The following is a 14,972-nucleotide window of genomic DNA, read 5'->3' on the forward strand; positions in this document are numbered from 1 at the left end:
ATTACTTAACTACAACCATCCATAATTTAATTTCTTCACATATTTTTCTCAACTAATAAAAATATCTCTTATTTAATTTTCTTACCTACTTTCTTATCTTAACCGTGAGTCACCTAATCATTTAATTTTACCTTGTCTTTAATCACCATGAAAAACTCAAGTTCCTATATTTTGGATAGAGAGAGCATTTGTTACTTTGACAGGTCCCCCCTACAGCCAAATGACCACACCAGCTTGCTTTCCTTGCTTTCCTTTTCTTTGTCTAGCGACAGGTTTTCATCAAAATATGTGTAATCATTTTCTTTTCTTGTTTTGATTTTCGAGAAGGCACAAACTAGATCCACCGAAATTAAGGCGATGGATGAAACGAACAGTTCCAAATGTTGAGGGATGAAAATCAAACAGTTCAACAGTTGAGGGACAAAAATTGTTTAAGGATAATATGGACTTCTATTCGAATTGAGATGCCCATGGGATGGTGGCACAAACTTTTGCTTTCACCAAGTAGTGTACGTATCTTGTGGGCTGCTGTGCAGATCGAAGCCTAGCAGTAACAAGGTTGTGCATGAGGTATTTGGGCTGATCCCATAGAAAACAAGAGCCTTGACTCCAGTCCAATGTTCCATTTTGCACCGAGTTGTGCTGGATTGGCACCGAGACTTATTATACTCCGAAACTTATTTTTCCACCTAACTACCCTTCTCAAAAATACAAATTTCTCCTATTTAAGTTTTAATATTTTCTTAATACCCATATCTAAGTCCGAAACTTCAAATATACTGAGACGAGAACAGTAGTTGTTTGATCGTTTTCACGTTTACAAATCATGATTTTTCCTAAGGAGCGGATGGGGACGATTCTGGCCGGAGTCTGAAAACCCGATGAAACAGCACAGTACGGTGCGAGGCTCTGAGCGAGGAGGTGAGCTTCTTAGCGGATGCAAAAGATTATTTTGCAGTACTGCTAATACAGTAAAAATGGTTGACATATAGGTCCAAACTCATATGTTAATATTTGCTACTGCATCGGCAGTACTATAAACAATCCCCACTAATTTTTGTTACCTTGCGCTGTTGCACACGCCACCCCTCCTCCTCTCCATTAAATACTTCAGATACACGCAACACACACAGGAAGGCACACCGGATATCCTTCCTCCAATGATCCTTATCCTGTTGTCCTTCCTTTGAGGTGGAGCACAGCAACAGCATTATTGATCCCGTAATTGATTACGTCCTGGATTCTGTATGCTCATCATCCTACTACTGAGCAGGTATAATAGCACACTATAAGCCAGCTATAAATATATTTTAAATAGATAAAAGAATAGAGAAGAACAGCGGGCTAAAGATATATAGCCAGCTACAGCACGAACTTCAAGATGTAATATGTGTATGACAGGTGGGACCAGATATTAATAGTATAGTAAGCAACTACTTGTATGAATTAACTATTACATTGACTATAGATGATTTGGAGCTAGTAGTTGGCGAAATTCCTGACGAGCGTTCAGTCGCTGCCAGCGATCGTTTTTTTCTTTTTTTTTTCTTTTCTTCTTTTAGTAAGTTTATACCCCTAAAGTTTACACATCTAAAGTTTATCTACCTAAAGTTTGTAAAACGAATGTTATAAGTCAAAAGTTTATATACCCGATTTAAATTCAAATTCGAATTCAAATATTTTATATTTTTCCTCTTTTAGTAAGTTTATACACCTAAAGTTTATACATCTAAAGTTTATCCACCTAAAGTTTGTAGAGTGAATGTTTAGGGGCTATTTAGTTCACGAACGAAAATGTTTGGCGTGTCACATTGGATATACGGACACACATTTTAAGTATTAAACGTAGACTAATAACAAAACAAATTACAGATTCCGCCTGGAAACTGCGAGACAAATTTATTAACCTTAATTAATCCGTCATTAGCAAATGTTTACGATAGCACTACATTGTCAAATCATGGCGCAATTAGGCTTAAAAGATTCGCCTCGTAATTTACACGTAATCTGTGTAATTAGTTTTTTTTATCTATATTTAATATTCCATGCATGTGTCTAAGGTGGTGTTTGAATCTCCTGAAGATGAAGATAAATATTAAATGTTTCACGCAAAACGAGGTGGTAATAACATGTGACTAATTTGGTTTTAATTATTACAAACTTGAAAAATGGATTAATTTGATATTTTAGAACAACTTTCATATAAAAAATTTTTACACGAAACGTATCGTTTAGCACTTTGAAAAGCGTGCCACGACGGCGCCGGCTATCCGCCATCGTCCGCGAGGCCCGCGCCGCCCGCCGCCCCCTGCTGCTGCGGCGGCTCGCCGTGGCGCACCGGCTCGGGGCGGTCCCCGCGGGGGAGGCGAGCGTGTTCGTGGCGGCGTCCGCGGTGCACCGCGCCGACGCGATGGAGGCGTGCCGCTACGTCATCGACGAGTCAAGGCGTCCGTGCCCATCTGGAAGAAGGAGGTGTACGACGACGGTGAGGTCTGGAAGGAGAACCGCGAGCTCCTCAACCGCACCACCACCGACGGCGCTGCCGCGGCGCCGGCGAGGGGCGCGCTTGCTGCGGCAGCAAGGTGAGAGTCAACGAGAGCTGATGCCCAACCTCCCCCAAAATACTGTAGATTGTCAATGCTTAAATGTGCTTGTCTGCGGATGGTAATTCTTTTATATCTTGGAGACATGCATAACCCCTTCAATAGAGCAAGTTTAATAGCCCACTACTAGTTTCAATTCATCTATAGCCGATCTAATAGCCAATTCATACAATAGTTGCTTACTATACTATTAATATATGGTCCCACCTGTCATACACACATTGTGTTTTAAAGTCCATGCTGCAGGTGGCTATAGATCTGTAGTCCGCTACTCTTCTCTCTTATTTTTTATCTCATTAAAATATGTTTATAGCTGGCTAATAGTCGGTTATTATACCGCTCTAAGGTTGTCGTGAGCTTGGAGAAAGTTCCATTTGCTCAGGAAAAATTAGCCTTCTTCAGAATGTGACTTTAGGCTTCAGATTAATCTCATAGACCAACAATCTCCTTTCGGTGGGTCATTTATATAGCACCCACCTGATATGCATATGTACATGCACTGTTGTAACACTATGTTGGGGCGAATTTTAGCTTTTAACATAACATTCATATGCTCCCGGTGAAGAAGACATCCAAGACTAGTGGGTTTAGCAGCAGTGGTTGTACAGGTTCTGGTACTTTGAGGTTACTATAAATGTTGGCTTATTCTTTGCTCAAAAACAATTTTTTAGGGGGGAACTCTGGTTGCATCATATACTTTTTACCAGGATAAAGGCTGCCTGCCTTTGTTGTAAGTTTGTGTACAGTAGTTATTAGTTGCAGCCTTAAACTGGATCATTTGAATGAAGTAGTTGCAGTTAACCTCGAGTGATCATTTGAATGGAGGAATTCGTGGGATTTTTATGGAAATTAAGCTATATCATGTGATTCTTGCATTCGAAAGAAGCCAATATCAATTTTCATGGCAGCATTTTGAATTTTGAGTCTTAACAGTCTATAACAGCGATCCCATTTGCAATGCAAATGACTACTCCTATTTGATTTTCAGTAGGATGAAAGTGGGCCCCGTCAATTCTCTACTAGATCCATTCCAAAATATAGTTGCATGGCATGTTGAAAACCAATCGTCTGGACAAGCAAAACGGTGTGGTTTATTAGTGGCAAGCAAAATGAAGTACTCATTAGCACGTGATTAATTAAATATTAGCTCGAAAATTTTAAAAATATCTACTAATACACTTTTTAAAGAAACTTTTATTTAAAAAACATCGTTTAATAGATCAAGAGATGTACACATGAAAAATGAGATAGTGAAAGTTGAGAAAAAGATATAGAATGGAACCTTACTTCACCTACAACCATCCGTAATTTAATTTCTCCATCTATTCCTCAACTAATTATAACATCTCTTATTTAATTTTCTTACCTACTATTTTATCTTAATTGATTAGTCACCTAATCATTTAATTTTACCTTATCTTTAATCTCCATGAAAGACTCAAGTTTTTATCTTTTTTAATGGAGTCAAGGAGAGAGTATTTGTTACTTTGACCGGTTCTCCTACAGCCAAATGACCACACCAGCTTACTTTCCTTTTCTTTGTTTAGCGAAAGATTTGCATCGAAATATGTGTAATCCTTTTCTTATTTTGATTTTCCAGAAGGCCCAAATACTAGATCCACCAAATTTAAGACGATGGATAAAAAATAAACGATTTTAAAAGTTAGGGGATACCAATCAAACAGTTCTACAGTTGAGGGACGGAATGGTTTTGAGACCATAAGAGCATCCTCACCAAATACTCCATCCCATCATCCTGAAAATGGCATATTGGAAATGAAAGTCAGTCTCCAACAGATACTCCATCCGGGCAACCAAAAATAGCTTGGGTGTTATCCGAGCAGAAACCTCACGCCATACCCCAAGTGTCGAGCTCCCAATCAAACTCACGCCACCATCCGGACTGCATACCATGAGGGGAGTAACAGTAGAGAGGAGCTGCATACCGGATTTGGTGGTGGAAATTTGCCAGAGTGAAGACAGAGAAGCGCTGGATCTGGTAGAGAGATCGCTGGAGCACCCCGCCGCTCGTGCCATGCCACTGCCTGCGCTATCCGAAGCTTCTCTGCCCACAACTCCTGTCGTCCCCGCTACCCACACTCGCATCGCCATCCCAGCCGCTCGCATCTCTCCGCTTGTGCCACCCATCATCCACTTGCACCTTTGGCCGTGTTGTCCGCTGTCTGCCATTAGCCCTCCTCCTTCGTCCTTCCACTCATCCTTCCCCTCTTCTGTCACTCTCCTGGCTATTGGCAGGTACAGAGGAGAGAGGGAGAGAAATATGCTTGGATAGAGTTAGTATTAGGGTGAGTTCGCTGGTTCTGGTTCCCATCAGCACAGTAAGCACGGAAAACGGAGCGATCCATTAGTGCATGATTAATCAAGTATTAGCTAGATTTTTTTTAAAATGGATTAATTTGATTTTTTTCAAGCAACTTTCGTATAGAAACTTTTTACAAAAAAACACACCGTTTAGCAGTTCGAAAAGAGTGTGAGCGGAAAACGAGAGGAGAGGAGTTGGGAAAAGGGATATCCGAACACACCCTTAGTTGTCTTAGAATACAATAAATTTGGATTTTTCAGCTAGGTTTACAAATATGGTTATAAAAAATAATACAAATATATGGATGGTCAGAAGATATTAACAACATATAGAAAATTGTGATATGAAGGTATATGGATGATCTGTTGGAGTGAAGAGGAATATGCAGAGAGAATCGTTTTCTATAATAATCCATATAGGGATATGAAGATTTAAATTTGGATGAGCTGCTGGATGCTGTAAGAGAGACAACATAGACTCCTTTCGAATTGAGTTGCCCATGGGATGGTGGCACAAACTTTGCTTTCACCCTGTAGTGTATCTCGTGGGCTGCAGTGTAGATCGAAGCCAGATCCACCGAAAACAAAGCCCAGCAGTAACAAGGCTGTGCATCAAGTTTTTGGGCTGATACCATAGGAAACAAGAGCCTTCTACACTGAATTTTTTTCATTTTTAAATTTTTATTTTTTAATATTTACAAAAATATTATACCGACGAAAATATTTATATAGACCCGGCCGCCCAAGTAGAGGGCATCAAGGTGACGTGGCACATGGCGCCGTGTGCATATTTTGCGTTGAGGTCCCTTGCCGGCAAGGGGGTAAATGTAATTTTCGCCGCATGCAAAATTCGCATGTCCGCTCAGTGGCCTCTAGCATCTGGTCACACAAGTCACCCTGCCCGAGGGCGACAGTGTCTATTTTTTAAATATTTTTGCCGGTATAATATTTCTATAAATATTAAAAATATAAATTTAAAAATGAAAAAAATTCCCTACACCGGGTCCAGTCCAGTCGTGAGGACAAAAGATTTGGGCTATTTGAAAAAAAACATAGAAATAGGAATAACTTCTATTCCGGGGAGGGCGGCAGAGTCTATTTTTTAAATATTTTTGCCGGTATAATATTTCTATATGTATTAAAAAATATAAATTTAAAAATGAAAAAATTCCCTACACTGGGTCCAGTCCAATTGTGCAGACAAAAGATTTGGACTCTGTGAAAAAAAAAACAGATAAATAGGAATAACTTCTACTCCCTCCAAAATAGACCCAGAAAATATCCCATTATATTTTAGAACAAAAATAGAACTAGTTTGGAAAATGTGTTCACAGAGAACGATGAAATAGCTGTTGTGAAAAGCTATATAGAATGCACCCTTACTACTTCTAGAGTTCTTAATTTATACCGAAAATATTATGACATATAGCATTCAAAATTTATTTTAAAATATAATAACTTGTTCACCTATATTCTATTCTCAACCAATCATAACCTTCGACCATTTAAATTCTTCACCTATACTACTCTTTCGAAAACATAATCTTTTTTTATGTTTAATTTCACTTACTTTTTTAACACTACGATCTAATTCTTAAAACTTCTTACTCCTTGTATATTTTAGGAGGGAGGTATTTGTTTGATCATTTTTACGTTTTACAAATCATATTTTTCATAAGCAGCGGGTGGGAAGGATTTCGGCTAAGGGTGAAAATGGTATAAAAATTTTCCGACCGTACCGATACCGTTTCCGTAAAATTAATAGTGATAATATATTTACCGACGGTTCTTGTTGTCAAAATTTAGTTTTTTTCAATTTATGTCAACGTGATACCGAAGTTGATACTATATAGTTCAATTCATAAATATGAAAATTTTCCAACCATTTCCACCTGCTTTTTTTTAAAAAAAACAAAAAAAACAAAATAAAGGTATCGTTTCCGACCGTTTTCATCCGTACCGGCTATTCGGTAATTCCGGCCGGAGGGGCTCTGAAAACCGATGAAACAGCACGTACGGTGCGAGGCCCTGACTTCTGAGCAAGGCTTTTGTAGCCTTGCGCTGTTGCACACGCCACCCCTCCTCCCCTCCATTAAATAATGCACACACACACGCACGCGCACACAGGATGACAGGAAGGCACACCGATATATAACTCCTCCCTCCTAGTATGATCCTTATCCTGTTGTCCTTCGTTTGGGGTGGAGCACAGCAACACAGCATGATTGATCCCGTGATTGATTAGGCCCCGGATTCTGTATGCCCATCATCCCACTGCACAGCTTAATGATAGACTTAATTAACAGATTGTATAATTAGTTCCTTGCTGGAGAGGAGGCCATATATTGGCTGGCACTCTCAAGACGGTAGGGGAAAAAGAATAAAATTCCTAAATACTAACTCCATATTTTAACGTATGATATCGTTGACTTTTCGTTTAACGTTTGACCATTCGTCTTATTTTAAAAAAAATTATGTAATTGTTATTTATTTTATTGTGACTTGATTTATTATTAAATGTTCTTTAGCATGACATATATTTTTATATTTGCACAAAAAATTTGAATAAAATGAATGGTCAAAAAAGTCAATGGCATCATACATTAAAATACGGAGGGAATAACATTTATGGCCTTAGGCACATATCGTGATTAGTGATAAAATAATAGTGTATAGATAAAACTTTTACATATATGTTTTTAACGATTTAAAAGATAATTAAAAAAACTTTGTTAAAATCGTCAAAATCAAATTTATAAAATTTAAAATTTAACGGTGGTTTATAAGCTTTTGGTAAAGGATGAGACCCTATGTAGTAAAGTCAACCTTTTGGTATAGGAGTAAAAACAGCTAGTCCGCTTAAGCCGAGATTCGCGGGAAGGATAGGCGAGAGCAAATACAGTATTACACCAAGTTAGTATATGATGAATTCGCTAAAAATTACGAGGTTAGGATACGTGAGGTTATCAATATCATGCACATGCAGTATCTATACCCCGGTTCGACTGAAAAAAAAATTGGGATATAACACATGAATGTCAAGATGTGAGGAAAAATATGAGGTGAAAATCACATATGCAGTGGACAATGGACTTTCGATAGAACATATGAATGTCAAGATGTGAGGGTAAATATGAGGTGAAAATCACATATGTAGTGGACAATGGACTTTCAAGATTCATCCACGTCATTACAAGTAGAAATTTTACTCACGGATTTACTCATGAGTAAAAATTGTACTATTTTTACTCATGATGATATAGATGAATCTCGAATATCTATTTTTCGATCTAACGTTAGTTTTCAAGTTTCACAATATTTATTTCCACCACATATTTTCCTAACATGTGACCGTGATCTCACTTCTATCTGGCACACAACTTATTCAACCATACTTTGCCACGGAGACGTGGCCGTACGATGGTGCCACGTACGACGGCACAAGCATTTCACTTCTCTACTATTATAAAAATTGTACAACAGCACCAGCATTTCTCTTCTCTACTATTATAAAAATTGAAGATATTTTTTCCGGTACCTTGGTACGTTATCTGTGTATGAGTCGGTTTTAAGTTTGTTCACTTTTGGAAATATATATTTGTATTTCAGTTGGTTTTTAAATTCGTTCATTTTGGGAAATACATGAAGAGTCGTATAAGAAATCTCTTTAAAAAAAGACTTACATGCTAATTTGAGATGATCAGACTCCTAATTACAACTCATGATTTTTCTAGAAAAATATATATCCAAGTGAATTCTCACAGTGAAACTATTATAAAAATTGAAGATGTTTTTACCGGTACTTTGGTACATCATCTATGTATGAGTCAGTTTTTAAGTTTGTTCGCTTTAGGAAATAAATATCTATTTTTAAGTCAGGTTTTGAGTTTGTTCGCTTTTGGAAATACAGGAGCAGTCGTATAATAAATCTCTTTAGAAAAACTTACATGCTAACTTAAGATGATCGGACTCTTAATTGCAGTTCATGATTTTCTAAAAAAATATATCCAAGCGAATTCTCACGGTGAATTTCACCTTAACTAAACCGTATAACAATAATGAAATTAAAATAGCCTTCCCCTGTTACAACGAACGGATAATTTTTCTAGTGAATAAAATATTCCTTTATAGATTAACTACTTAATTATATGATAAAGTAATAAATTAATAAATAAACGTAACAAATACTCATTTTGTCCCGAAATATGGTTGCTTTCTGATGTTAATTTGGTTTTAAACTATAGCTACTTCTTCGCCTCCTCTATCACACTATTAAAAAAGTATTTATGCATGTGGTCAAAATCTATTTTTCCATTCAGTTGGACTCTCAATATGCCTGAAGGCGTCTGTAAAAGTCACTATTTTTCCATGCGGGTGGAGCACATGCACGCGAAAATCCGTTTTTCGCGGGTGGGTGCTTATGTCACCCGCTTGCGAAAAGAAAAATCACGAAAAAAAATCCCAAAAATTGAAACCCGAAAGCCTAGCTAGCTCTTAGTCTGTCGTTGCTCGTTGTCACCACTGCCGTTGCCGAGGCCCCGTAGCTCGAGATCCATCGTCGTGGTCGTCCACCACCTTGCCGTCCCCACTCCTTTGCAGACAGGAGCGCTTATGACCCACCTACAGTTTAAGTTTAAAATGGGTTTCGTCCAGAAAAATCAGTTCTCTCAACCTTTTGCTTTTGTATGTTTTGTGTACAGTTGATTATAAGTTGTAATGCTTGCTAGCAACCAAATTTAATTTGTGGGTGAAACTTTTATTTATGTATATGTGTGTATTATTAGTAACTTAAAATTAATACTGAAATAACATGCAATCAGCAAACTTCAAAATTGTTGACGGGCTATACCCGTAGACGGGATTTATAAGTATGGGGATTGTTGTAACCAGGGTATACGCGAGACTGTATCAAGCAGACAAGAACGCAAAGATTTATACTAGTTTGAGCCCTCAAGAAGATTAATAATCCTAGTCTAGTTTATATTGATTTATAGATAAAAATAGCACAAAGATTACAATGGGGTGTAAGACGAATAAACAAACCGTCAACTAGAAGCTGTCGACATTGGCCCGACGAGATCTATTCGGCAAATACGACTATGGCTTCTCCCGGATTGCTTCTCAATGTGGCTCTGGCTACCGCTTGTAACTCGATCCCCTTCTCGGAATTAGGGGACCTTGTATTCACTATTTATAGTGTAGATCTATCTTTTTCTCCAAGTATAACTCGAAGAGATAAAATAGGATACGGGTTGGAGGAGACCTTATCTTTTTCGAATAAGATTCTGAAACATTCTATTCCAGGAAAATAATTTCCTTTCTATTTGTAGTATTTCCTTAATGAAAGGATGTGTTCGCGTAAACAATTGGTTATATGGTGTTGTCATATTCCATGAGTCCGTGTATAGGAGATATCTATTATCCTTACACTAACAAAAATCAACTCTAAACTTAAGCTTTAAAAATAAATTTTAACTACAAATAAATAAAGAGCAAACAATAGAGTGCAACATCTCAACTAGTTACAAATATCTCTTATTTAATTTCTCTACCTACCTCTCATCTGGACTAGTCGTAACTAATTTTACCCCTCTCTCTTGGAGAGAAAGCTCTTGAAGTGGTTATATTTAGAGATGAAAGGAGTAGGTTAAAATAATTAGTGTAAGCAAAATACGGTAAAATAAATTTTCTATTACTCACTCCGTTCCTAAATATAAGGGATTTTGGTTAGATATGATGTATTTTAGTACAATAAATTTAGACATGAAGCCTGTCCAGATTCGTTATACTAGGATATATTACATCCAACTAAAATCTCTTATATTTAGAGACGAAGGGAGTTGAAATGTAAAGGAGGAGTATAAGACAGGCCAAGACTACACAGTACAGAGTTAGCCAAGATTGACATGTGGCTATGTTAGTTACCTATGGTTGAGAATAAATCGGTCTAACAGAACTGACTTATTAGCATATAATTAATTAAGTATTAAATAAAAAATTAAAAAATAAATTAATATATTTTTACAGTAACAGTTCTATAAAAATTTAATAAAAATATATTATTTAGTAGTTCGAAAAACATACAGGTGAAAATAAGAGAGTTATCTTCACTTAAAAGAACATTTAGTCAAGAACACAACAGTTGGGTGAGCAAGAAAGAAAGAGAGAGAAAGTTCGAGGAGGCCGGTTGAGAAATGAATTTATTTGAATTTTTTAAATAACTTATATATAGAAATTTTTTTATAAAATACACATCATTTAGTATTTTAGGGCCTGTTTAGATTCCATGGCAATTTTTTTTATCCTGTTAAATCGAATATTTTAACTAAACAGGCCCTTAAGCAAACATCAGTTGAGTGAGCAAGCCGCAGGGGATCTATAGGGGCCAGTTGAGAGTTGAGAGAGAGTGAGTACGTCACGTCACATCATCAAAGCGGAGGGACATTACCAATACCAGCACCGGACGGGTCCACTCCAACTCCATCCATTCATCCATCGCCGTATCGTCCGTCCTCAGAGGCCCAGACCAGGCAGTTTCAGTTTCCCTGGTTTCATGCTCTTACCTTTTGTTGTCTCGCCTTTTACAGTTTTACTACTACTGTGGCCCTGTTCCCACACAAAAAATTTTCATCCTGTTACATCAAATATTTATACACATACATAAAGTATTAAATATAGAAAAAATAACTAATTACATAGATTACGTGTAAATTACGAGACGAATCTTTTAAACCTAATTGCGCCATGATTTGACAATGTGGTGCTACAGTAAACATTTGCTAATGACGAATTAATTAGGCTTAATAAATTCATCTCGCGGTTTAGTACGTAATTTGTTTACAGGTGGAATATGTAATTTGTTTTGTTATTAGACTACGTTTAGTACTTTAAATGTGTATCCGTATATCCGATGTGACGCATTAAAACTTTTCACCCAGCTATACATGACTAACCATGCCACTTGGAGGGTATCGTGTAACCAAAATTTATTCATCCCTATTTCCAACAATAATTTACTTACTCATACCTAAATCAAATGAGTATTATCCTAACCCAACGAATAAAAGAAAAAACATACTCCTATATGGGTTCCACTCGTAGAAATGGACTACTAAAATTTATATAAAGTTGCTCTTTCTACATAATAAATCATTCCTCTGAATTTTAGTCAAATTAGATAATATTTTATAATGTGAACGCAAGTCTAAAAGTTTTCGGCCCATAGTGTGGGTATGGGGATGGGGAAATGAAACCCATTGATAAGTGTATTCATAGTATTTTGTGTTTAGACTTGGAGTTAAATTTTTGTAAGAAGTGTTGGTATATAGGTTTAGTTGAAGCAAATGCCTGTTTATATGTTAATTATCTAAAATATTGTTAGTATCTATGTAGTAATAATATATTATCAGTTTCCTAATTATGACTACCGTGATAGATGTACATGAGTATGTGTTTGAGTTTCTGTATCAGTTTCCTAAATTTTGTAGGCTGATGAGTGATGACAGTGTTTTGCGTGGTCGACTTGCTAGTGGCTATTGCATTTGTTGTGCCCCTTTGTAAACGGCTACATTCTTTCTTAATAAATTTTGACAGGCAAATAATTCATTATCTAAAAGGAAAATATTATCATTTGTTTGCATTCATATGATGTATCATATATGAAAAACCTTTAAATTTGCATATATTTTTACACTATCTTTCTTTTAATCATAATCATTCGTTAAGTTGACCCTGTCGTACTCAAATTCTGGCTTCACCACTGTTTTCATGAGTCATGACTATATCTTGAAAAAATACAATTGCAGCTATATAAAAAAAATACAATATTTGTATCTTCACAATATGATTATACTTTATATCATGGGCAGTATATTTGTCCTCCATTGGATCACAAATATAAATATATATAGGATTTAACTTTTTTACACAACAAAAGCATTTATGTGATACTGATACTAATGCATAGGAATTTAGACATGTTTAAAATGCCAATCATATGCTTAGAAAGTGATTCTAACCATTTCATAATTCTAAATTTGACAAGTGAGGTGAGTTTGATGGATTTTCCCCCTCAACTTTAATCTTTACTAAACAACCTAGAAATACTTAAATTTAGAAACAGAGGGAGTATACTCTTATCTTTCTTTTTTGTTTTGCATTAGATATGAAATTTACAGTGTAAAACACTTTCTAGTAATTTTTTATTTTTTTATATAAAAAGCATGGTGCTACAAATATATATACTAAATAGCACCAGAAAGAATTCATCAACACCAACTAAAAATTCTGGGCTAAAAAGATATATAGTATGAGAGAGAGAGGAGGTACTATTGGTGGCCTCAAAAATAAAAATCAAATAGAAAGGATCGGAATGGGGATATTCTCCGTCCGTTGTTTTTCCAAATACTTCGAATGGAAGATATTTTTATACATATCTTTGGCACCACCATTATTATTGCTAGGTTACCATTATCTGTCCTGATCATTAATTAGCATAACTACTAGATTTTGACATGACATGCTTGGGTCATGCCACATTAGGAATTGGCCCAAGTTATACCGGGCTTCATATCTTGAACGAATGCTGGGTTACATTCCTTCAGACCAGAATTTTACACAGATTCAACATTTTTAGTTTAATTCCAATGAAAGCTCTCTAAAATTTCTTGGATCCAACTGAGACCTAAAGCCCCATTCTAAAAAGATTATTTACCAAATTATTACTACATTTTTTTTGCTCCATGCATTAAAAAATAAAACAAATAAAAAAGGTTTCTTCTACTCTACTTGCTTAGACAACTTGTTCATATAGTATTTGACTTGTCAGTTGTCACCGAGGCTCATTAGCCAGCACCGAGGAGATGTATTGATCTACTGACGCCTGATGAGAATGAAAAGACAGAGTTTCTCATCTTTTGGCTATCTATTTGTGTACCTAGATAAATCTTAATCTGGAGATAGTGAAGACCCCAGCATCGCCTCCCCGCATGAGCGACCCAAGCGAAAAAGAGAAACCGTAATGCCGCCACCTTCTCCCCCTTCCGTCCCCAGAGCAAGCGGCCGGGCTTCGGTGGGGCAAGCAAGGATGACGGCGGCGAGGCAGACGGCCGTAGCGGCGGGCCTAGATCTGCATGGGGGAGAAGGAGCCGACGCGTGGTGGCGACCGCAGCGATCTAGCAGCGAGATGATTCGGCGACAACTGCAGGGTGGAGGCGACGACGGAATGCGCCATCGGCAAGGCAAGGCAAGGCGGCGTGAGGGTGTTATCGGTCAAAGTTGGAAGGGGTGACGGCCAAATCGGCCCCCTAGCCCAGATCTGGCCACCCCTGTCCTAGATGGAGGTGGCCGGTGAGCAAGCGATGGGGGTGGCCGGTGGAGGAGGAGTGGTAGAGCTGGTGGAGGTGGAGTTGTAGGGCTGGCAGTGGAGGAGTTGTAAGGACGGGGGAGGTGGAGTTATAGTTGACCGGCGAGTTGGGGCACGGTAGAGGTGGAAATAAAGGGGGATTGATGAGGTGGAGAGGTGCTGCTCGAGGTAGAGTTGGCCAACGAGTGCAGGGCTAACGGAGGTGGAAATAGAGCCTTGGCAGGCAATGTGTAGGTGGCCAGAAGAAGTGGAGAAGCAGACACAGGCCCGCCGGTTTAGGAGGTGCAAGAGGCAAGGCACACAATTTGGCACTGGCAGGAGGAGGCTGGCGAGGTGGTCGGCGGGGTGTAGTAGGTGCCGGTAGGTGGAGTTGCCACATGGAGAGGCTGTTCTTTGGCTGATCGATCGTTCGTTGTTGCAAGTTTGCTTGTTTGGAAAGCTGCGGGACACGATGAACAAATGTGTGGTCAGTGACCTGGTCGACGGCAAGGGATCCCCATAACCGGCTGAAGTTCTCTTCTCCTGTTCCTTGGAACCCCTTCCCTTCTTTGACTAGTCTGTTTCTAGACTCCAGTCAAGGGGTGCCCCCATGATAAGGAGAGAGACGCGGGTTCTGTTGGAGGGTTCTGCTTGGTAGAGATTAGGATGTTGTCAACTCTGTTTGTGCTTTGAAAGTCTTTGTG

General features: G+C 38.0%; 1 protein-coding gene across 3 annotated transcripts; it reads right to left on the reverse strand.

Moving 5' to 3' along the window:
• Positions 1 to 930: 930 nt before the first annotated feature.
• LOC9271219 (uncharacterized) lies at positions 931 to 4,863 on the reverse strand. 3 transcript variants are annotated; one of them, XM_015768745.3, is made up of 2 exons: positions 4,278 to 4,863; positions 931 to 1,265 (listed from the first exon to the last, which is right to left on the reverse strand). In XM_015768745.3, exon 1 carries the CDS (start codon positions 4,791 to 4,793, stop codon positions 4,335 to 4,337), a length of 459 nt encoding a protein of 152 aa, XP_015624231.1. In that variant the 5' UTR covers positions 4,794 to 4,863; the 3' UTR covers positions 931 to 1,265; positions 4,278 to 4,334. The 3 variants fall into 3 exon arrangements, with proteins under 3 accessions (XP_015624231.1, XP_015624233.1, XP_015624232.1); XM_015768747.3 differs by lacking the exon at positions 931 to 1,265 and adding an exon at positions 2,084 to 2,569; XM_015768746.3 differs by lacking the exon at positions 931 to 1,265 and adding an exon at positions 3,539 to 3,671.
• Positions 4,864 to 14,972: the final 10,109 nt, after the last annotated feature.

The sequence above is a fragment of the Oryza sativa genome, chromosome 2, assembly GCF_034140825.1.
Source record: "Oryza sativa Japonica Group chromosome 2, ASM3414082v1".
Taxonomy (NCBI): Eukaryota; Viridiplantae; Streptophyta; class Magnoliopsida; order Poales; family Poaceae; genus Oryza; species Oryza sativa.

What these genes read in the sequence shown, in the direction of transcription:
- LOC9271219 (XM_015768745.3), bottom strand. Translation starts at nt 4,793, where the DNA reads ATGGCAGACAGCGGACAACACGGCCAAAGGTGCAAGTGGATGATGGGT.